This window comes from Triticum urartu, unplaced genomic scaffold (assembly GCF_003073215.2).
Source record: "Triticum urartu cultivar G1812 unplaced genomic scaffold, Tu2.1 TuUngrouped_contig_3725, whole genome shotgun sequence".
Taxonomy (NCBI): Eukaryota; Viridiplantae; Streptophyta; class Magnoliopsida; order Poales; family Poaceae; genus Triticum; species Triticum urartu.
Window position 1 is genome coordinate 5,501 of NW_024114269.1, and position 18,016 is coordinate 23,516.

Below are 18,016 nucleotides of genomic sequence, written 5' to 3' on the forward strand. Positions count from 1 at the left end.
TGTGTATATTTATTTCTGCTACTCCATATTGCCCACATGACAGTAATGATAATAACAACATGTTCCTTACTCACTATCTCTAAATCCAACAGGTCCATCGTCCATGTTTGAGGATGCAGTTTGGGTACCTTGACCTAGAAGGAATACAAAGCAGCCCTCCAAAATAGTTTGGCATGATCACACCGAACAAGAGCATGAAACAATGATTCATCCCTATGACCACACATAGGACATACAACATCATCACGAATATGCTGTCGCTGTTGTTCTCCGAAAGCTGGCAGGATATTCTTCATATAACACGCCACACCAAAAAAACCCCTGATTTTGAGCCCTTAGCTTCCAAAGAGCTGCTAGCCTCGCCATGCAAGGAACTACTTGGCCCCAAGTCTTGAGTCATCTTCTGTTCCATCAGTAATCTGTATGATGAACATATAGTGAACACACCAAGTTTCGGTGACCCAGAAAGAAACGGTGCTAAGCACGTGTTCCTAGGTGGAGATCTACAACTAATTGAATGAAGGAAGCTTAGCACCTATGCATTGAGGAATTGAGTTTTTAAGGCATTTAATATACTTAGCACCTCATTTTTTTAATAGAAAACTCACCTCGCATTGGAAGAGCTAAAGCGTATGCGTGAGTGTTTTAAAAAGTGTGCTGTGCAGGGCGCCGGCCTGCGTGCCAACATGTCACGGCCCGCTTTATTTTCGAGGGTTACGACCCACTTACGAAACGTTCCTCGGCGGGCAGCATGGGCCGGCCCACTTGGTGCCCACCGGAGCTGCCCTAAGGTACGGGTCCAACCCGTCTTGTTGCGACAAATCCTCAAACAGAACACACCCAAGTTGTCTGCCCCCTCCCGCATAGTCGCAGCAGTCCCAAATACGTGCTACCTAGGTCGTACTCCCCAAGAGGCAAGAACCCTAGATCCCGAATCCAGCACAGCACGCGTTTGACCCCTGCGCATGCAGCCGTAAAACTCTGATTTCTCTCTTTGCAGCCTCCTCGCTCCTCGAAATACCACGGTTCTTCCTCTCCTCCTTGTCTGAGATCCTGAGGTTGGCGCTTTGTGTTTGCTTTTGCTGTTGCGATGCTAACTTTGTCGGATTCGCGTCTCGGCGGTGCTTAACCACTGTTGCTAATCGCAGCGGGGATGGGAGAAGCCAAGGACGCCGAGGTGTACGAGGAGGATCTCGTGGACTACGATGAGGAGGTGGAGAACGCCGTCGACGGCGCAGCCGCCAACCCTTCCGTCGACGTCGTCAAGAAGTGCGTGCCGTCGATGCTTCTATCTAGTAGTTTTTACTTTTCTTGTTAGGGTTCGTGGTCGAGGGATCTCATCTCACCTGGCATGGTTTGTGGTGTTTGGACAGGGGTTACGTCGGAATCCACAGCTCAGGGTTCAGGGACTTCCTGCTCAAGCCAGAGCTGCTCCGTGCGATCCAGGACTGTGGGTTTGAGCATCCTTCCGAAGGCAAGTTCTTTAACATTTTAGAGCCATCAGAATTGGATCTACATGAATAATACGTTGTCGGCACTTGAATTGCCACGTATAGACATATACTCCCTCTCTAAATTAATACAATAGCGTTTAGATCACCATCTTAGTGATCTAAACGCTCTTATATTAGTTTACGGAGGGAGTAGTTGATAGCTCGAGTCGTAATTGCACTGCCAACGGCAATCCAGGTTTATTGTTATGGATTCAGTGCTGAGACCAGTGCACTGGTTGTGATAATTACAAGAATGCTTATAGAGAGATTCAGCCAAAACTGCATTTCTAGAAAGAAAACAGATGGAGAGAAAGAGAACACAGCATACCATTGTTTCTTGTAACCCCTGTTATGGACACATCTTAGTTTTGCTTGATTAGATTGGTAGCTGAAGTGTCACCTTTTGGTCAGTAAGATTATGTTACATTCAACAGTGAACGAAATACAAAAAATAAGAACCACTTGTTTCATTTGTTTTACTCTTCCCTGTGAGGTGCTACTTCTGAGTTATTCTGTTAGCTGAGATGCTCATATGCATATATTTGAATACATGCCCCAGGCAACAAAGCACTCATGCACTCAGTTCGTATAGTAGATTTTCTTTTAAGGATAACCGGATATGCTTGCATGGTGATCGATAAGTGCAAATCATATAACTGGGCCAAGAACAAGAAATTGTTTCCCATGATCTGATAGTTCTAATACAAATTCAAATCAAGCATATTTGAACATCCATCTTTTAGTTTGTTATATGTTAAGTATGTCCCAATGTGACCGTCCCTGTTTTGCTGATGTGCAGGTATAATTTCTTCTGACATTTTCAGTCGGAGGAGAGGATATGGTAAAACTCTCCATTAGTGGGCCCAGAAGGTTAAATATTTCTCACTGGTGCTACTCCTATTTTGTTTGGCTCCACATCAGTGCAACATGAATGCATCCCTCAAGCCATTCTCGGAATGGATGTTATCTGTCAAGCAAAATCTGGGATGGGCAAGACTGCTGTTTTTGTCCTCTCAACTCTCCAGCAGATTGATCCGGTTGCTGGGCAAGTAGCTGCACTTGTGTTATGCCATACACGAGAGTTAGCATACCAGGTTTGCATACATATTTTTTCATTTTTATTCTATCATTGTCAGATATGCCTGCTAATGCTAATTGTCCTTTTTACTTAACTTATTGTAGATTTGCAATGAATTTGAGAGGTTTAGCAAGTACCTGTCAGAAACAAAAGTTGCTGTCTTCTATGGTGGCGTTCACATAAAAAAACACAAGGATTTGTTGAAGAATGAATGTCCTCACATTGTGGTTGGCACACCTGGAAGGATCCTTGCTCTGGCTAGAGACAAGGACCTTTCATTGAAGAATGTGAGGCATTTCATTCTTGATGAATGTGACAAGATGCTTGATTCACTTGGTAGGCTGCTGGTTCCAGGCCATTTTTTAATGTTTATAATAGTTCAGTTCACTTCAGCATAAGTTTCTGTTTATATGCCTGTTTTTCTGTAGTTCAGAGCTCTGGTATTAACCTATGTAATATTCTTCAGACATGCGTAGAGATGTCCAGGAGATCTTCAAGATGACACCCCATGATAAACAAGTGATGATGTTTTCAGCAACACTCAGCAAGGAGATTCGCCCGGTTTGCAAGAAATTTATGCAAGATGTAATGTCATGCGGCCTACCTCATTTCTCTAGTGCTTCTTCCTATTTAAAACCTTCCTCCCTTCTGGTGGTTATGCTCGTACATAGATAGGAGGGGTGGTAATTTGTTGTCAGTAGGATTGCTGGTTGCTTGCTGAGCATATTGATCGTTTTTGGTGGATTGAGTTATTCGGCTACTTACATCTTGGTCTGTCAATTGGTATCTGTGCACATTCCAATGGGCTGCGATGGAATGAAGTCTTTTGTTCTCGATGTGAATTGTGAAAACATTCATGAAGAACATGAGAATTGGGGTTGGTAGGGCACCGATGTCGTAGAGGTTTTAAGTCCAGTTGGCGTTTTCTCCAATTTTCTGTGGCCTTCCACACTTTTGGTTTCCGTTGGATCTGAGCAAACTGCTTCTGGTTCTCCTACCGTTCTCATGGTGAAGGCAGACAAAGCAGATTTCTCTTGACCAGAACTCTTCTGGCAAAGCACTGTTGCAAAACTTGTTGGCTATGGTTTTGCAAATTGCAGTGCCAATCGTGCATAAATGAAGCTCCTGGTGGAGGCTGAAAGTTCAGACAAAGTGAAGAATTGATATGCCGTTCGTTTGGAGTGGCTTGAGTTACATTGTTGCCAGAATTCTAATATCTTTGTCATTTGTCACCTTACAGCCCATGGAAATTTATGTTGATGACGAGGCTAAACTGACCCTTCATGGTCTAGTTCAGGTATAGTGAATCCACTAGCCATTTGTACATTTTGTTTATTCATCTCGTATCAACCTCATTCTTTATCAACCGCCTCAACATTTTTGCCGTGATTCCAGCACTATATTAAACTAAGTGAGGCGGAGAAGAATCGGAAATTGAATGATCTCTTGGATGCGCTCGACTTCAACCAAATTGTGATATTTGTTAAAAGTGTTGGTAGAGCTTCAGAACTTAACAGGCTGCTCTGTGAATGCAATTTTCCTGCGATCTGCATACATTCGGGAATGACACAGGAGGAGAGGTATGTCTTTTCCCGGCGTAGTCCTTTCTAGTTCTGTTTATCATGTCATGTTCTGATTGTCGTGGACTTTTTTGTTTGTAAGATTAGCCTTTATTATTTGTAGACTAGTTTTTGCAGTTCATAGAGGACTAACTGTATACTAGTTTTTCAGTCAGCAACACAGTTTTGACTACTAGCTAGGTGGGTAATTGTAGACTAGCCTTTTAGTTGTTAACCCCCAGCAACTCGTCTCAACATTATGACTAGCATTGGGAGTATTATGATGTACGGTCGCAGTTTGTTTTATTTTTCAACCTCCAGTAATTGTTCCTATCTTTGGACGATTTGAGAGCCTACCCCAACTTGTTTGGGACTAAAGGCGTTGTTGTTGTTGTTTGGATGATTTGACTATTTAGATCATGCCATTAGTTTGCTAGTCGACGATAATTGGATTGGGGTTAATAGAAAGTTAGAGCTATGGAGATAGACTTTGGAATAAAAAAGTTTTAGGCTTAGTAGAACTAAAACTGGGTACATGAGGTACGGTTTCAGTACTACTGGGCACAAAGAGGAGGTGGTACTTCTATGGTCTTGATGGGCAGATGGTACTTTAGACGGACACCTTTCGATATTTGGGGTCAATGCCTGCAAAAGGATGATGAAATTGATGAAAAGAGGGACAATGTAGGGTGCCAAGCTTCTCGTGTCCTCTGTGAGAAGAGAGTGCCACAAAAGCTAAAAGTCAGGTTTTATATAGCCTGTTTGGGACTGCTCTACTCCTTAAAATTCAGCTCTGCTCCAAAAAACACAAGCCAAACGGGGTAGCTCCGCGATATGCCGCTCCGCAAAAAAACTAGAATCTCGGGTACAACTCCCAGTTTTTTATGAAGCTCGTGAGGAGGTGCTCCAAAAAACTCTAGAAGCTGGAGTTCGGGGGAAATTACCCACCACTGCCACCAGTAAGTGGATACCCCTTCGTTTGTCCCCCCTCATCCAATCAAATAGTTCCTTTCTACCAAATTTCCCATTCTTGAAGCTGGAGCTACATGGAAGCCAAACATTCTCTTAGGTAGTGCTACAACTTCTGTATGAAACTGCTCCAAAGTGGATTTGGTGGAGTGAAACTGATTTTGGTGAAGCGGAGCAGTCCCAAACAAGCCAACTTTGATTCGATCTACGATGTTGTGTGGTGTAGAATGTTGTCCAACTAAAAAGCGACGTGTCCAACAGTTAGGTGTAGCAGAAATGCGCATGTTGAGATGGATATGTGGCCACACAAGAAAGGATCGGGTCCGGAATGATATATGCGATAGAGTTGGGGTAGCACTGATTAAAGAGAAGCTTGTCCAACATTGCCTGAGATGGTTTGGGCATATGCAACGCAAGCCTCCAAAGTGCCAGTGTATAGCAGAAATTGTGCTGATAATGTCAAGAGAGGTCGGGCTAGACCAGACTTGACATGGGAGGAGTCCGTAAAGATAGATCTGAAGGACTAGGATATCACCAAAGAACCTAGCCATGGACAGGGGTGTGTGGAAGTTAGCCATCCATGTGCCAAAACCATGACTAGGTTTTTAGATGTTATGGGTTTCAACTCTAGTCTACCCTCACTTGTTTGGGACTATAAGGCTTTGCTGTTGCATTAGTATAGGCAACTAATTATAAAGACTAGTCATTCAGTCTACAACATGGCTTTGAGTACTAGCTAGGTGATTAATTACAGACTATCCTTTGAGTTGGTACCCAGCAGCTATCATGACTTGTAATCGTTGGAAGCATTTGCAGCTTTATTTTTTATTTTTTAGTAATTGTTCCTGAGTTTTATCTAATATTGGTTCTTGGATAGGCTGACCCGGTATAAGAACTTCAAGGAAGGGCACAAGAGGATCCTTGTGGCTACGGATTTGGTTGGCAGGGGGATTGATATTGAGCGTGTCAATATTGTCATAAACTATGACATGCCTGATTCTGCTGATACATACTTGCACAGGGTAATTTTAACTTTGCCCTACTGATTGTGATTGGGTGTTCTTATCTCTGGCTAACATAACATGGTCCACCTCCACAGGTTGGAAGGGCTGGGCGTTTTGGAACCAAAGGGCTTGCAATAACATTTGTTGCTTCTGCCTCTGACTCTGACGTCCTCAATCAGGTTTGTATAACTGATATATTTAATTTCGTTACTTATTTGGTATAATGAGTGGTGTGCAGCCTAACTGAAATTTCATACATATTTTATTTGAAGGTGCAAGAAAGGTTTGAGGTTGACATCAAGGAGCTGCCTGAGCAGATCGACACTTCAACATACAGTAAGTAGTCTTGTTGTCTAGATCAAGTGGTGCATTGTCGTGTTTTGATACCCATAGTGTTGTTTCTTGAATTCTCAACACCTGATCCCTATTATTAACTACAATTACCAGTGCCATCTTGAAGATCCAAGTGGGGGCTAGGAGGGTTTGCTTTTCAGACACAGCACCTTTACATTTCTATTGGGTTACATAAACTTTGATGTAAGAGATGCTCCAGTTGTACTTAATCAGCGATTGAATCTGCTGAGTGTTTTGTTGTAGTACTCAGACTTATGGTTGTTAAGGAACCTGTTGGAAATGTTGGTGTTCATCATGTTTGTGAGGATATTACTTGGCGCAGCTCTAAAGTTGTTGCCTTGTGACCATGAGGTCGGTCACGGCTTAGGGTCCAGGAAGCAGCCTTGCTGAAATGTTGGGAAAGACTGCATAGAAGAGACCTAAATTGGTTGGACGCTTCCCCGGAACCTGCGCAATCAGGAGTTACGTGAACCGGATTACCCCCATTCTTATGTTAGTTTTATATTAGCAGTTTCACTTACTAATTTTCTTTTATACTAACATCTGGTTGAATCTCACTTGGAATTTGTACTCTGGATCCAAATCAGTTGTCGCAGTTCTAGTACAACTTTAGTATTTTGGATTGGAGGGAGTATTATTTCTTGCGTCCTTGTGGATGCAATGTAAGGCTGCCTTTATGTGAATGCTTGAGGAATGAGAATGGTTTAAGATTGGCTCTCAAAGGAGGCCAGAGTCCTTGTCCACGAGGCTTCGTCTAGCTGAACCATGTAGATAACTACTTGACACGGTGCTCCCAGTAGTTGTTTAGCATGAGCACCATCTGATGCCATGGTCATTCCAAGTCAGCATTGGCCATTAGACATGTCTTAGATGGATTTTTTTTCAATAAAAAACACAGTTCATTCATTTGAAATAACATTGTTTATGTGGAGGGTTATAATTCATCGAAGGCTCTTCAAACCAATCAAAAGTCTAAGCCAGTCTAGCCAACCCGCCAAACATCAGCCGTCCGATCATACCCAAGCGACAACGCTCAGATATGGTCTTCTAAAGGAATTCCAAGGCCAGGCCGCGTGCAGGCTCCGCGCCGTTGGATCACCAGGACGGCTCCGCATCGTTGGATCCTTTGGCGATCCGCAAGACGTTGGTTGTGCTCGCCCATCATTGCCTCCCCTGTCTTCTTCTTTTGCGGTGACCAGTATGTCCAGCTCCACTTCAGCCTCCCCGCCACTTGTGGTCCCAGTATGGTCCAGTGCGCATGGAGCGATGCCCTGACTGCCTACGCACCGCACCACTGAAAAGGTTGACTTCGAGGGAGGAAGAATGGCAACTTTGGGCGCGAATTCGTGAAATGTGAGAGCAAGCCAGAGGGGTAGGTTATATCTCATGATTTCTCTTTGACCCTTTCTTTTTCTCTTTGCTTCTAATTCTTTTTCGTTGGATCTGAGATTTAGGGTTCAAGATTTCATTTCAAATCATGAAGAAATGCACACATTTTGAGTGGATGGATGGCTACGTTCGGAGGCTTCAAGGGAAGGGCTTGCTTCAATTCAATGGGGCCGCAACCCGGGAGGTCAATCTGTCGTCAGCCACTCGGAATTTGGTCTATGAAATTGCTCCGACAGTTGGGGATGAGGATCTGAAGGGGGAATTAAAGAAGATGAACAAGAAATTGAGGCAGATGATTGAGTTGAACAAGCAGACGAATCTGATATCTTTAGGATTTTATTTCTGTATAGTTGCTCTAGGATTTGCTTACTTGCTGGTCATCACTCGTTAGAGACATTATTTGTGTCGTGTCATGTGCTCTACGATTTGCTTAAGGGTTTGTGGATCATGTGCTCTCTCTGTTGCTTAATTTGTGCATCATGTGTTCTCTGTGTTGCTTAAACGATGTCTCTATCTCCATCTCCGAATCTCTGTAGGTGTTAGTTTTTGACACTTTCAGTTTCGTCAGACAACACCGAGAGCAAGATAAAAAAATGTAGTTATTGGGCCCAAAATGAAACCAAGCTCTGGTTGGGCTGTCGCATTGCGTTGACTGTCGAAGGCCCACAAAGATTAAAGAGGCCTAGGAAAATTATGCATGCGATGGCTCTGTTTTTTGCTTGATTGTTTTGATTACACCTACAGAAATTGAGTGCACGTTGGTTACATTACAAGAATAGGTTACATCGTTTGAAATTACACAACAATAGATATTGCCACCAAGAGCCACCAACAAGTAAACAATGGGCGACCCTTCAAAAATTATTTTCATCCTGCCAAATGGCCACAAACTATTCAAAAATTAGCTTCTTTTTGTTCATACAATATAGGTATGCTACAATATATATGGGCACCAACAATTCAAAAAAAATTAGCTTTTTTTTCTTCTTTTCAACATCAACATGGCTCATCTTTCTAGCTTTAATTTCCTTTTTAACACCTCAACTAGTCCATTAGCCACCCGTGCCAAAACTTGGAACCAATAAAACCTATAATATAAGGGCTAACATTAATTTCATCATGTCAAATGGCCACAAACTATTCAAAAATTAGCTTGTTTTTGTTCATACAATATACGGAATAGGGCCACCAACAGTTCAATTTTTTTAGCTTTTCTCCTTTTCAACATCAACATGGCTCATTTTTCTAGCTTTAGTTTCCTTTTTGATACTTCAACTAGCTCATTATCCGCCCGTGCGAAAACTTGACCCTAAAATATAGGCAATATAAGGGCCTACTCTAAATGGGCCATTTAAACTTGACCTACACAACATGAATATAACAAGATGAATGGGCTACCCTCCAACCATTTTTACAAGGCTAACCCCAAAACTTGCTGGTTTTCATTGAAGGATACCCTTTCATTGATTGATTTAGCAGAAGGGCTCGTCGATGACACCATATCCATCTAGCGATATCTCACGTCAAATAAGATAGAAATAGCAAGGAAAACAGAGATAACCAACGACATATCAATTAAGGGTAGCAAGCATAACATAGTTCTTAGGGGATAACACGACAGAGATAAAAAGTTCACGGTACAACCAAAGACATAATTAAGATAGAAATATATAGGATAAAAATCCCTAACACCCACAAGCTTCACGAGACCGGGCCTTCACCACCATCTTCACCGCGCCTCCTCTTCACCGCTCCTCCATGCCGCCCTCGCCGATGTAGTAGGGGAGGCTGTGCATACCGTTGCGGGTGGGGAAGACACCATTGAAGTCTGTGAAGATGTTGTAGGTGGTGAATGCGATGAAATCGCACCCACACTGTAACGCCCCAGATGTAACTTACCATATTTGTACTCCAACTCTTACCATTTTTGGCTCTAAGTTATGATATTCCCTCGTGGTTGGGTTTTGTCTTCGTTTTGCATTTTGTTCATGTCATGCATTGCATATCATGTCATCATGTGCATCTCATTTACATACGTGTTCGTCTCATGCATCCGAGCTTTTTCCCCGTTGTTCGTTTTGCAATCCGGCACTCCTATGTCCTCCGGCGCCCCCTTTTGCCTCTTTTCGTGAGAGGATGTTAAACATTCTCGGAATGGACCGAGATTTGCCAAGCGGCCTTGGTACACCACTGATAGACCGCCTGTCAAGTTTCGTGCCATTTGGAGTTCGTCTGATACTCCAACGGTTAACCGAGGAACCGTAAAGGCCTCGTGTGTGTTGCAGCCCAACACCCCTCCAAAGTGGCCCAAAACCCATCCAAACCCCTCCATCCTCTCGGCCGTTCGATCACGATCGTGTGGCCGAAAACCGCACTCCATTTGGACTCTCCTAGCACCCTCTACCTATAAATATGTCTCCCTTCTGAAATTTTCGGGCGAAACCCTAGATCTTTCCCCTCTCGCCCGCCGGACATGTCCGTCCCGGACTGGACGTAACCGCGCCGCCGCTCCCAGCCTCTCAGAGTGCGCCACGTAGCACCGTGGGAGGTTCCACCGCCGTTGGCCCGCCAGGCCCGCGCGGGCCCCCCGAGCCCGCGAGCTCCTCCGCCAGGTGCGCCTCACTCGCGAGTCTGCGCCGCCGCCACCGCGGGATCCGGTCGCTGTCTGGCTCCCCCGCGCCGCCGCCTCCGCGCTCGCCGGCCGCCGCGCTCCGCCGTCCCCGCTCACCGGCGCGCACCTCCCCGCGCCCGGTCGCCGCCCTCCGCCATCTCCGGCGACCTCGCCCACGCCCGCCGTTCGCCGTCCGCGCCACGCCCCTCTCCGGCGAGCTCCGCGGCGCGTCACCAACTCCGGCGAAGGTCCCGACCATCATCGGTTTCCGCGCCGCCCAGATTTGGATCGGGTCAAACCCTAGGTTGACCCCGAAATATCCTAAGTCCTTTTATTTTTACATCCTGGAGCACTTTTCATCATGCCATAACTCCGCATCCGTAGCTCCGTTTTGAGCGTGCCATACATCAAAATGTTCATCTGGATGTCCTCTTCATTTTGTTCCATTGCACCATGCTTGTTTGAGTACATCTTGATGCCAAAATTGTTGATGCAAGAGTGCTATAAAATGTTAGTTCCTATTTCTTAGCAGATTATGGGCATTTGTCATTTTTTCCATGATTATTGTGTGCTTCATATGGGCATGAGCTCTACATGTGTTTTGGGCTATGCCATGCCATCTTTACATGGGTGTATGCCATGTACTTTTGTGATCAATGTGGTGACTAGTACATGCATGCAAAGTAGCTCTCGTAATATTGCTGTTTTCAGGGACTTAGAATTTCACTGTCATTTCCCTGTTGATATTTTTATGCCATGTATTCATGTTGCTACAGTGAGATCCATGCTTCTTTTGAGTATGTTCAGTAAGGATGTTTTGGACACATGGTCATGCCCTATCCATCCATGTCCCTGTTTGCATTTATGGAGTGCCCTAGCATGACTCAATCTTGCTCTACGTTTGCTATAAAATGTTCCTGGCAGATTGTTTACGTGTTAATCAATTTTGCCAAGGTTGTTGTAGGTGATCCATGCATGCTATGAACTTGTTCTTGCTTTGCTTGGCTTCATGATCATGTCTTCTTGCTGGTAGTATGCTTAGCTTGTCATGCAATGCCTTGTGATGAGTGCATCGAGCTCGCAAAGATGCCTTCATAATTCTGTTTATGCCATGTCCAGTTTTCTGCTAAGTCTGAATCTATTAACGAAATTTGCTATGTTTACATGTGTGCCATCTTATCTTATGATCCTTTTTGGCTTATGGTTAGTAAGAGACTTTTGTTATATGCTTTGAGTAGATTCTTTCAATGCCTTTGTTAAAAAGTTATGTTCCTGTAGCATGTTGTTATCTTGCTCTAAACATTGCTTCCTGATATTAGTTCCTGACATGTTAGTATTTTCACTAAGTCTGTGAAGCTGATATCTTTTGCACTTTTGCCATGCTTGTTTGAACCTGCTATTGTGTGATCTAGCCGTAGCTCATTGTTCATCTTTTGTCAAGCATCTTGAGTAGATCACTGCCATGTGCTTTGTTGCTATGTTAGAGTGCAGTAGCTTAGTTTCTTGTTGCATTTTAGATGGCATCGTGCTGTTAATCGCAGAATCATGCCATTCTTGTTTTGCTTGCCATTTGCAAACTGTGCATCCGATTCCAGTGATCTTTATATCGATTTCGACTGAAATCAACTCATCTTTCCAGCGGCGCACTTGGTTTGCCAAGTTGTGGCCTGGTTTAATCTTTTCCTTCCGGAGCACGCATATGCATTGCATATTACATCCCGCATATCATGTCATGTTTTGCATCATGTTGTGTGCGCATTGCACCGTGGTTGATTGTGTTTTCCTTTGCTTGTGTTATTGTCTTGGGTAGAGCCGGGAGACGAGTTCGCGATCGAGGAACCCGTTGAGTACGCTTACGAGTATCAAGCTTACGTCAACTCGGAGAACTTTGCAGGCAAGATGATCATACCCTCGAAATCACTTCTATCTTTGCTTGCTAGTTGTTCGCTCACTTGCCATGCCGCAATACCTACCACTTGATTTATCATGCCTCCCGTATTGCCATGTCAAGCCTCTAACCCACCTTGTCCTAGCAAACCGTTGATTGACTATGTTACCGCTTTGCTCAGCCCCTCTTATAGCGTTGCTAGTTGCAGGTGAAGATGGAGTTTGTTCCTTGTTGGAACATGGATATTGTTGGGAAATCATTATTAATATCTTGTTTACTTTAATGCATCATATACTTGGTAAAGGGTGGAAGGCTCGGCCTTATGCCTGGTGTTTTGTTCCACTCTTGCCGCCCTAGTTTCCGTCATACCGGTGTTATGTCCTTGATTTTGCGTTCCTTACGCGGTTGGGTTATAATGGGAACCCCTTGACAGTTCGCCTTGAATAAAACTCCTCAGCAAGGCCCAACCTTGGTTTTACCATTTGCCACCTAAGCCTTTTTCCCTTGGGTTTCGCGGACTCAAGGGTCATCTTTATTTAAAACCCCCGGGCCAGTGCTCCTCTAAGTGTGTGGTCCAACATGACAGACGGTGGCCACCTCGGGCAACTCTGGGTTGCCGACCAGAATGTTGGCTATCCGGTGTGCCCTGAGAATGAGATATGTGCAGACTCCTATCGGGATTTGTCGGCACATTCGGGGGTGGCTTTGCTTGGTCTTGTTTTACCATTGTCGAATGTCTTGTAACCGGGATTCCGAGTCTGACCGGGTCGTCCTGGGAGAAGGAATATCCTTCGTTGACCGTGAGAGCTTGTGATGGGCTAAGTTGGGACACCCCTGCAGGGATTTGAACTTGCGAAAGCCATGCCCGCGGTTATGGGCAGATGGGAATTTGTTAATATCCGGTTGTAGAGAACTTGAAACTTAACTTAATTAAAATGAATCAACAGCGTGTGTAGCCGTGATGGTCTCTTTTCGGCGGAGTCCGGGAAGAGAACACGGTCTCGTGTTATGCTTGAACGTAAGTAGTTTCAGGATCACTTCTTGATCATTTAGCTTCTCGACCGTGCTTTGCTTCTCTTCTCGCTCTCATTTGCGTAAGTTAGCCACCATATATGCTAGTGCTTGCTGCAGCTCCACCTCACTACCTTTTCCTACCCATAAGCTTAAATAGTCTTGATCGCGAGGGTGTGAGATTGCTGAGTCCCCGTGACTCACAGATTACTTCCAAAACCAGATGCAGGTGCCGATGGCCAGTGCCAGGGACGCGACCGAACTCAAGTGGGAGTTCGATGAGGATTCAGGACGTTACTATGTTCCTTTCCAGACGATCAGTAGTGGAGCCCAGTTGGGGCGATCGGGGATCTATGCATTTGGGGTTGTCTTTATTTTGGTTCCGTAGTCGGACCTTGATTGTATCTGGATGATGTAATGCTATATTTATGTATTGTGTGAAGTGGCGATTGTAAGCCAATCTTTATCTCTTTCTTATTCAGTACATGGGATGTGTAAAGATTACCCCTCTTGTGACATGCCTACAATGCAGTTATGCCTCTAAGTCGTGCTACGACACGTGGGAGATATAGCCGCATCGTGGGTGTTACACACACCAAAACACCTTGCCGAGGAGGTAGTACGCATCGAATCTGTTGGTGAAGTTGGCGGTGAACCCTATAGCCAGAGTGGTGGAGTTTGGACGCACTTCCTCCAGTCAGAACATCACCGGCGAGCTCGCCGGGAGGTGGGCGAAGCCCGCAACGAGGAACCAATGGGCAAACTCCTTTCCACCCCTCCAGCATGAGAACGCCCACACGCGGAGCGTCGTCTCCACGTCGACACCGGCGGGATACCGCCTCTCCGGCACGGTTGGTGGGAGCTGGAAGGTGGGGCCGTTGTACTGGATCCTCACCTAGCTTTGAGAGTGCTCTGGGTTTGGGTGAAGAAGAGAAGGGGGCGACGCAAATGGATGTGTGGAGAATAGGTGGAGGCGTGGATGGTTTAAATAGAGAAAGGGGAAGGGAAGGGGAGTGGCACCTGCCGCGCTTTGGATTTGCTACGTTCAAATGAGCGGCGTCGATCGATATGCCACTTTAATTGCCACATTGAATAGATGCGAGTGGATCAAAAAGTTTGAAACGATGCTCTACATCGAGGAGACAAGCGTGCGAGATGAGACGAACTAACGACAGCGACCGTCCCTACGTCTGTGGTGTCTCGCATGTAGAAAGAGGCCGGTCAGCATCCATGGAGGCTCGCGTGTAGAAAGAGGGGAGGTCAGCGCATCGTGGCGGCGGGCATCAGCCATGCAGGTAGGCTAACTACATGCATGCATAACAGGCTAGTTGGACATGTCGTGCATGCATAGTAGGCTCATGTCATTGCAGCGCGCGCATGGCCCAACAATCTAACCACGGCCCAACGGGCGAACAACGACACTCTCCAATGCGGCCCCAATTGCCAGGTCCAACGGGCGACACAGTCCAACGTGACCCACTCGTTAGATTTAACGGTCAAAGCACTGACCCGACGGCATCCACCGTTTGTGACCATTTCTGAGGGTTCCAGACAAGAGTGGGGAAAAGTGAGCAAAAGTTAAGAGCGTGGGGATGAATGAGTAGAGCTAAGGAACCAGGGGCATAGATGTAAAAATCCCTTTTCTTTATGTGTTTTGCTTTAGTTTATGCACTAAATATTTTTAGTTGCTTCCGAAAATATTTGTGGATGCGATATGGACTAATCCAAAGCCCCACAGTGATTTTCAGAATTATTGGAGTTATAATTAATATTTATACTTATATGAATTTATAACCCCAATTCAAATACATTATGGATTACTTCAAAGGCCATAAATGCCATGGAAAATGTGCATCATCTCTAGTTGTGGTTTCCACCCTTTTCCCTAAATCATGAACATTTTTTAAGGGCATTTTGGGTTCATTGAAAATATTTTGAGTTTGAACTAGTTAATTTGATTTAGTGCTAGGGTTTTGATCATCCCTATTTCGAAATTAATTGAAATTGAAACATGATGCAATCAAGGAGAGCTAGGCTAGAGCATTACCAAACTAGGGATGTGACAACTCACCCCAACTAAACAAGAATCTCATCCCGAGATTCAAGACGCGAGGTAACACTACTGCAGGATGCTGCTAACGTGACACTACAATCAGAGACCCTTCGACGAAACTGTGTATGATGCGTTAGTCGCAAACAAAGATGTAATAAAACCATCAAAAAAGATACAAAATGTTTGCGATGGCGGAGACATCAAACACGATTTAGATTGTAGTTGCGTGTGCGATGGGTGGCATACAATTCACTCGAATGAACTATTTGCGATGAGCACAACAACAGAAATGGTCAGACAGATGAAGGTGTGTGCTATATATAGCACACAGTTCACTCGGATGAACTGTTTGTGATTAGGAAACACAACAGAAACATTTAGCTAGATCAAGGTGTGTGCAATATACGACATACAGTTCACACGGATGAACTATTTGTGATTAGCCAACACAACAGAAAGAGTTCAACTTAACAAGAAGTGCGTGATACGTGGCAAACAGTTCAGTAATCAGAAATGTGTGGGAAGACTGATAACAACACATACAATTCCTGTTAACAAGTTGTGTGTGTTGTGAGCAAACGATTGCTGATATACAATTGTGAGTGATTGATGAAATCATCACCGATAGGTTCCATTTTTAGTCCATGTGCGATGTGATTTGCTCTGTCCGCACAACATCTACGCTCTATCTATAGAGCATCAACATATATACTTAAAAACATCATTGCACAACCAAATTAAGCATCCAATTACATAAGTGACTACACACATAACATTTCCACACACCAAAGTAAGCAATTACATGCATGCTAAACTAGGAGAAACAATCATCTAATCATCTACATGTTGTTGTGAGGACGCTTGCCATTGCTCTGCTTCCGGCTGGATCCCTGGCCGTTTTGGGGAAGGAGGCACTTCCTCATGTCAATGATCCGCCTGTACATCTCGTAGCTCGTGTATGCCTCCTTGGCCACGTACACGACATGACCTTTGTCGAGTTTCCCCATCCAGGCCGAGTGCCATGCACGCTTGTCCTTGTTGCAGGAATCCTTCATGTCTCTATAGTAGGGGTCGACGATGGCCTCACCAAGGTGAACCGGTTAGTCCTTCTCATGCTTCTTGTTGCCCCAGATCTTGTATTGGCCTGGATGTTGACAAGATCCTGGCAGGCGATGCCCGAATTCTTGAGCACCTTTACATCATTGGTGATGTCCAGCGTAGCGAACATGTAGTGGGGGCTGTGGACAAACCTGGCGAAACGCTCAAAAGGCCTTGGGACAGGCAGTTGTGGTAGATGAGGATGTGATTGCGCACACACATCTAGGCTATGGCAACCTTGGGACGAGACCGGGCATGAGCGCGGGTGCACTCGGGGTCGAACTCGACCACCTTGTACTTCTTCTCAGCAAGCAACATCTCCATGATGTGGATGGAGTGCTCCACCTAGACCATATTGTTGGTGTACACCACCGAGTGCTCCGTGAACCTTTTGTGGGTGTCCACCACGGCATGCATGGTGAACTACTGCTCGTCATCGGCAGTCGCTCGGGGCGCCATTGGCGCCGCGCATGATACCCTCTAAGAATTTGTCATGGTTGGTGTGCTTCTTGCAATACTAGGGCGCGATCGAAAGGTTGAAGAGACACAAGGGTTAAATGGACGCTGTAATAAATGGGGGCTGGCCGACCTGTAATCGCCACGTCTTGTCACCGGGTTCATAGCGGAGGATTCCAGTGCATGCTTGAGCACCCCACACGCGTTTCGTTTGACCACGTGTGGGCTCGAAGAGGCGCCAAATGTATCATTGGTGAACCTGTTCCCGCGCAACCGTGCAGTTTACCATGAGCAACCGCGCAAGCTTCCCGCCCGCCTAGTCTAGCCATGCCTCAGCTAGAAGAGGGGCAAATTGTGGGTGTTTATTGGCAAAAAGCTTTGCAAAAACAAAGTGTGTGGAATGACTTCGGTCATAAGTTTACCCATGGGTGATGAGGTCAAAGTTACACAGAAGGGTGATGATGGACACTCAAATGCGATAATTAATTATGCGTTCTACAGGGCACACGGTTGAAGGAACCAACTCTATGCAATAATGTCGAAGATCGCAATCGAGTTAGCTATACAGATCGTTTTCTATGAGATCGACAAGGGAAACATATTCGAGAAAGGTTAATAAAATCTAAGCCCATTGCATATTAAGGTCAAAATAGTACTACGAATATACAAGTCTCATACGATGCCATTTCAACGATTGTACCACAAAATCCCGAAATATTACAAGGTACAAATTTTAGAGTTATATGGCTCAAATTCGAAGATTACAAGGTTCAAACTCATATTAGAAATGAAATTCAGCTCATTCATCTGCAAATGCCCGCCCTGATCATCTGAACATGGATATAAGAGAGTTCAAACTAATATTACCACTTGTAAGGCTGGTTTCGAAACCTCATCATTTTTGCAAAGGGATCAACCACTGACAACTTATGTATGGGGTTGATAGAAGGACTTCTGATTACTCTGTCATCTGAAGTTCCAAAATGAAATTCAACTTTTTCGGCGCCTTTTCCATTCTACTGCAGCCTCCGGCCCTGATCAACAAACCATTCA

The 18,016-nt window shown here is 44.9% G+C and overlaps 1 protein-coding gene across 3 annotated transcripts; it reads left to right on the plus strand.

Moving 5' to 3' along the window:
* The first annotated feature begins 813 nt into the window (after positions 1-813).
* On the plus strand, positions 814-6,749 carry LOC125527377 (DEAD-box ATP-dependent RNA helicase 15-like). Of its 3 annotated transcripts, XM_048691889.1 has the most exons (13): positions 814-914; positions 1,001-1,058; positions 1,149-1,269; positions 1,374-1,474; positions 2,415-2,587; positions 2,676-2,907; positions 3,038-3,156; positions 3,812-3,868; positions 3,967-4,151; positions 5,977-6,121; positions 6,199-6,282; positions 6,376-6,439; positions 6,551-6,749. In XM_048691889.1, exons 3-13 carry the CDS (start codon positions 1,154-1,156, stop codon positions 6,559-6,561), a joined length of 1,287 nt encoding a protein of 428 aa, XP_048547846.1. In that variant the 5' UTR covers positions 814-914; positions 1,001-1,058; positions 1,149-1,153; the 3' UTR covers positions 6,562-6,749. The 3 variants fall into 3 exon arrangements, with proteins under 3 accessions (XP_048547846.1, XP_048547845.1, XP_048547847.1); XM_048691888.1 differs by having other exon boundaries at positions 823-1,058; XM_048691890.1 differs by lacking the exons at positions 814-914; positions 1,001-1,058; positions 1,149-1,269 and having other exon boundaries at positions 2,293-2,587.
* Positions 6,750-18,016: the final 11,267 nt, after the last annotated feature.

What these genes read in the sequence shown, in the direction of transcription:
- LOC125527377 (XM_048691889.1), top strand. Translation starts at nt 1,154, where the DNA reads ATGGGAGAAGCCAAGGACGCCGAGGTGTACGAGGAGGATCTCGTGGAC. An exon ending in CAAGATGCTTGATTCACTTG is followed by an intron (nt 2,908 to 3,037) that starts GTAGGCTGCTGG and finishes AATATTCTTCAG; the next exon opens with ACATGCGTAGAGATGTCCAG. An exon ending in GGAATGACACAGGAGGAGAG is followed by an intron (nt 4,152 to 5,976) that starts GTATGTCTTTTC and finishes GTTCTTGGATAG; the next exon opens with GCTGACCCGGTATAAGAACT.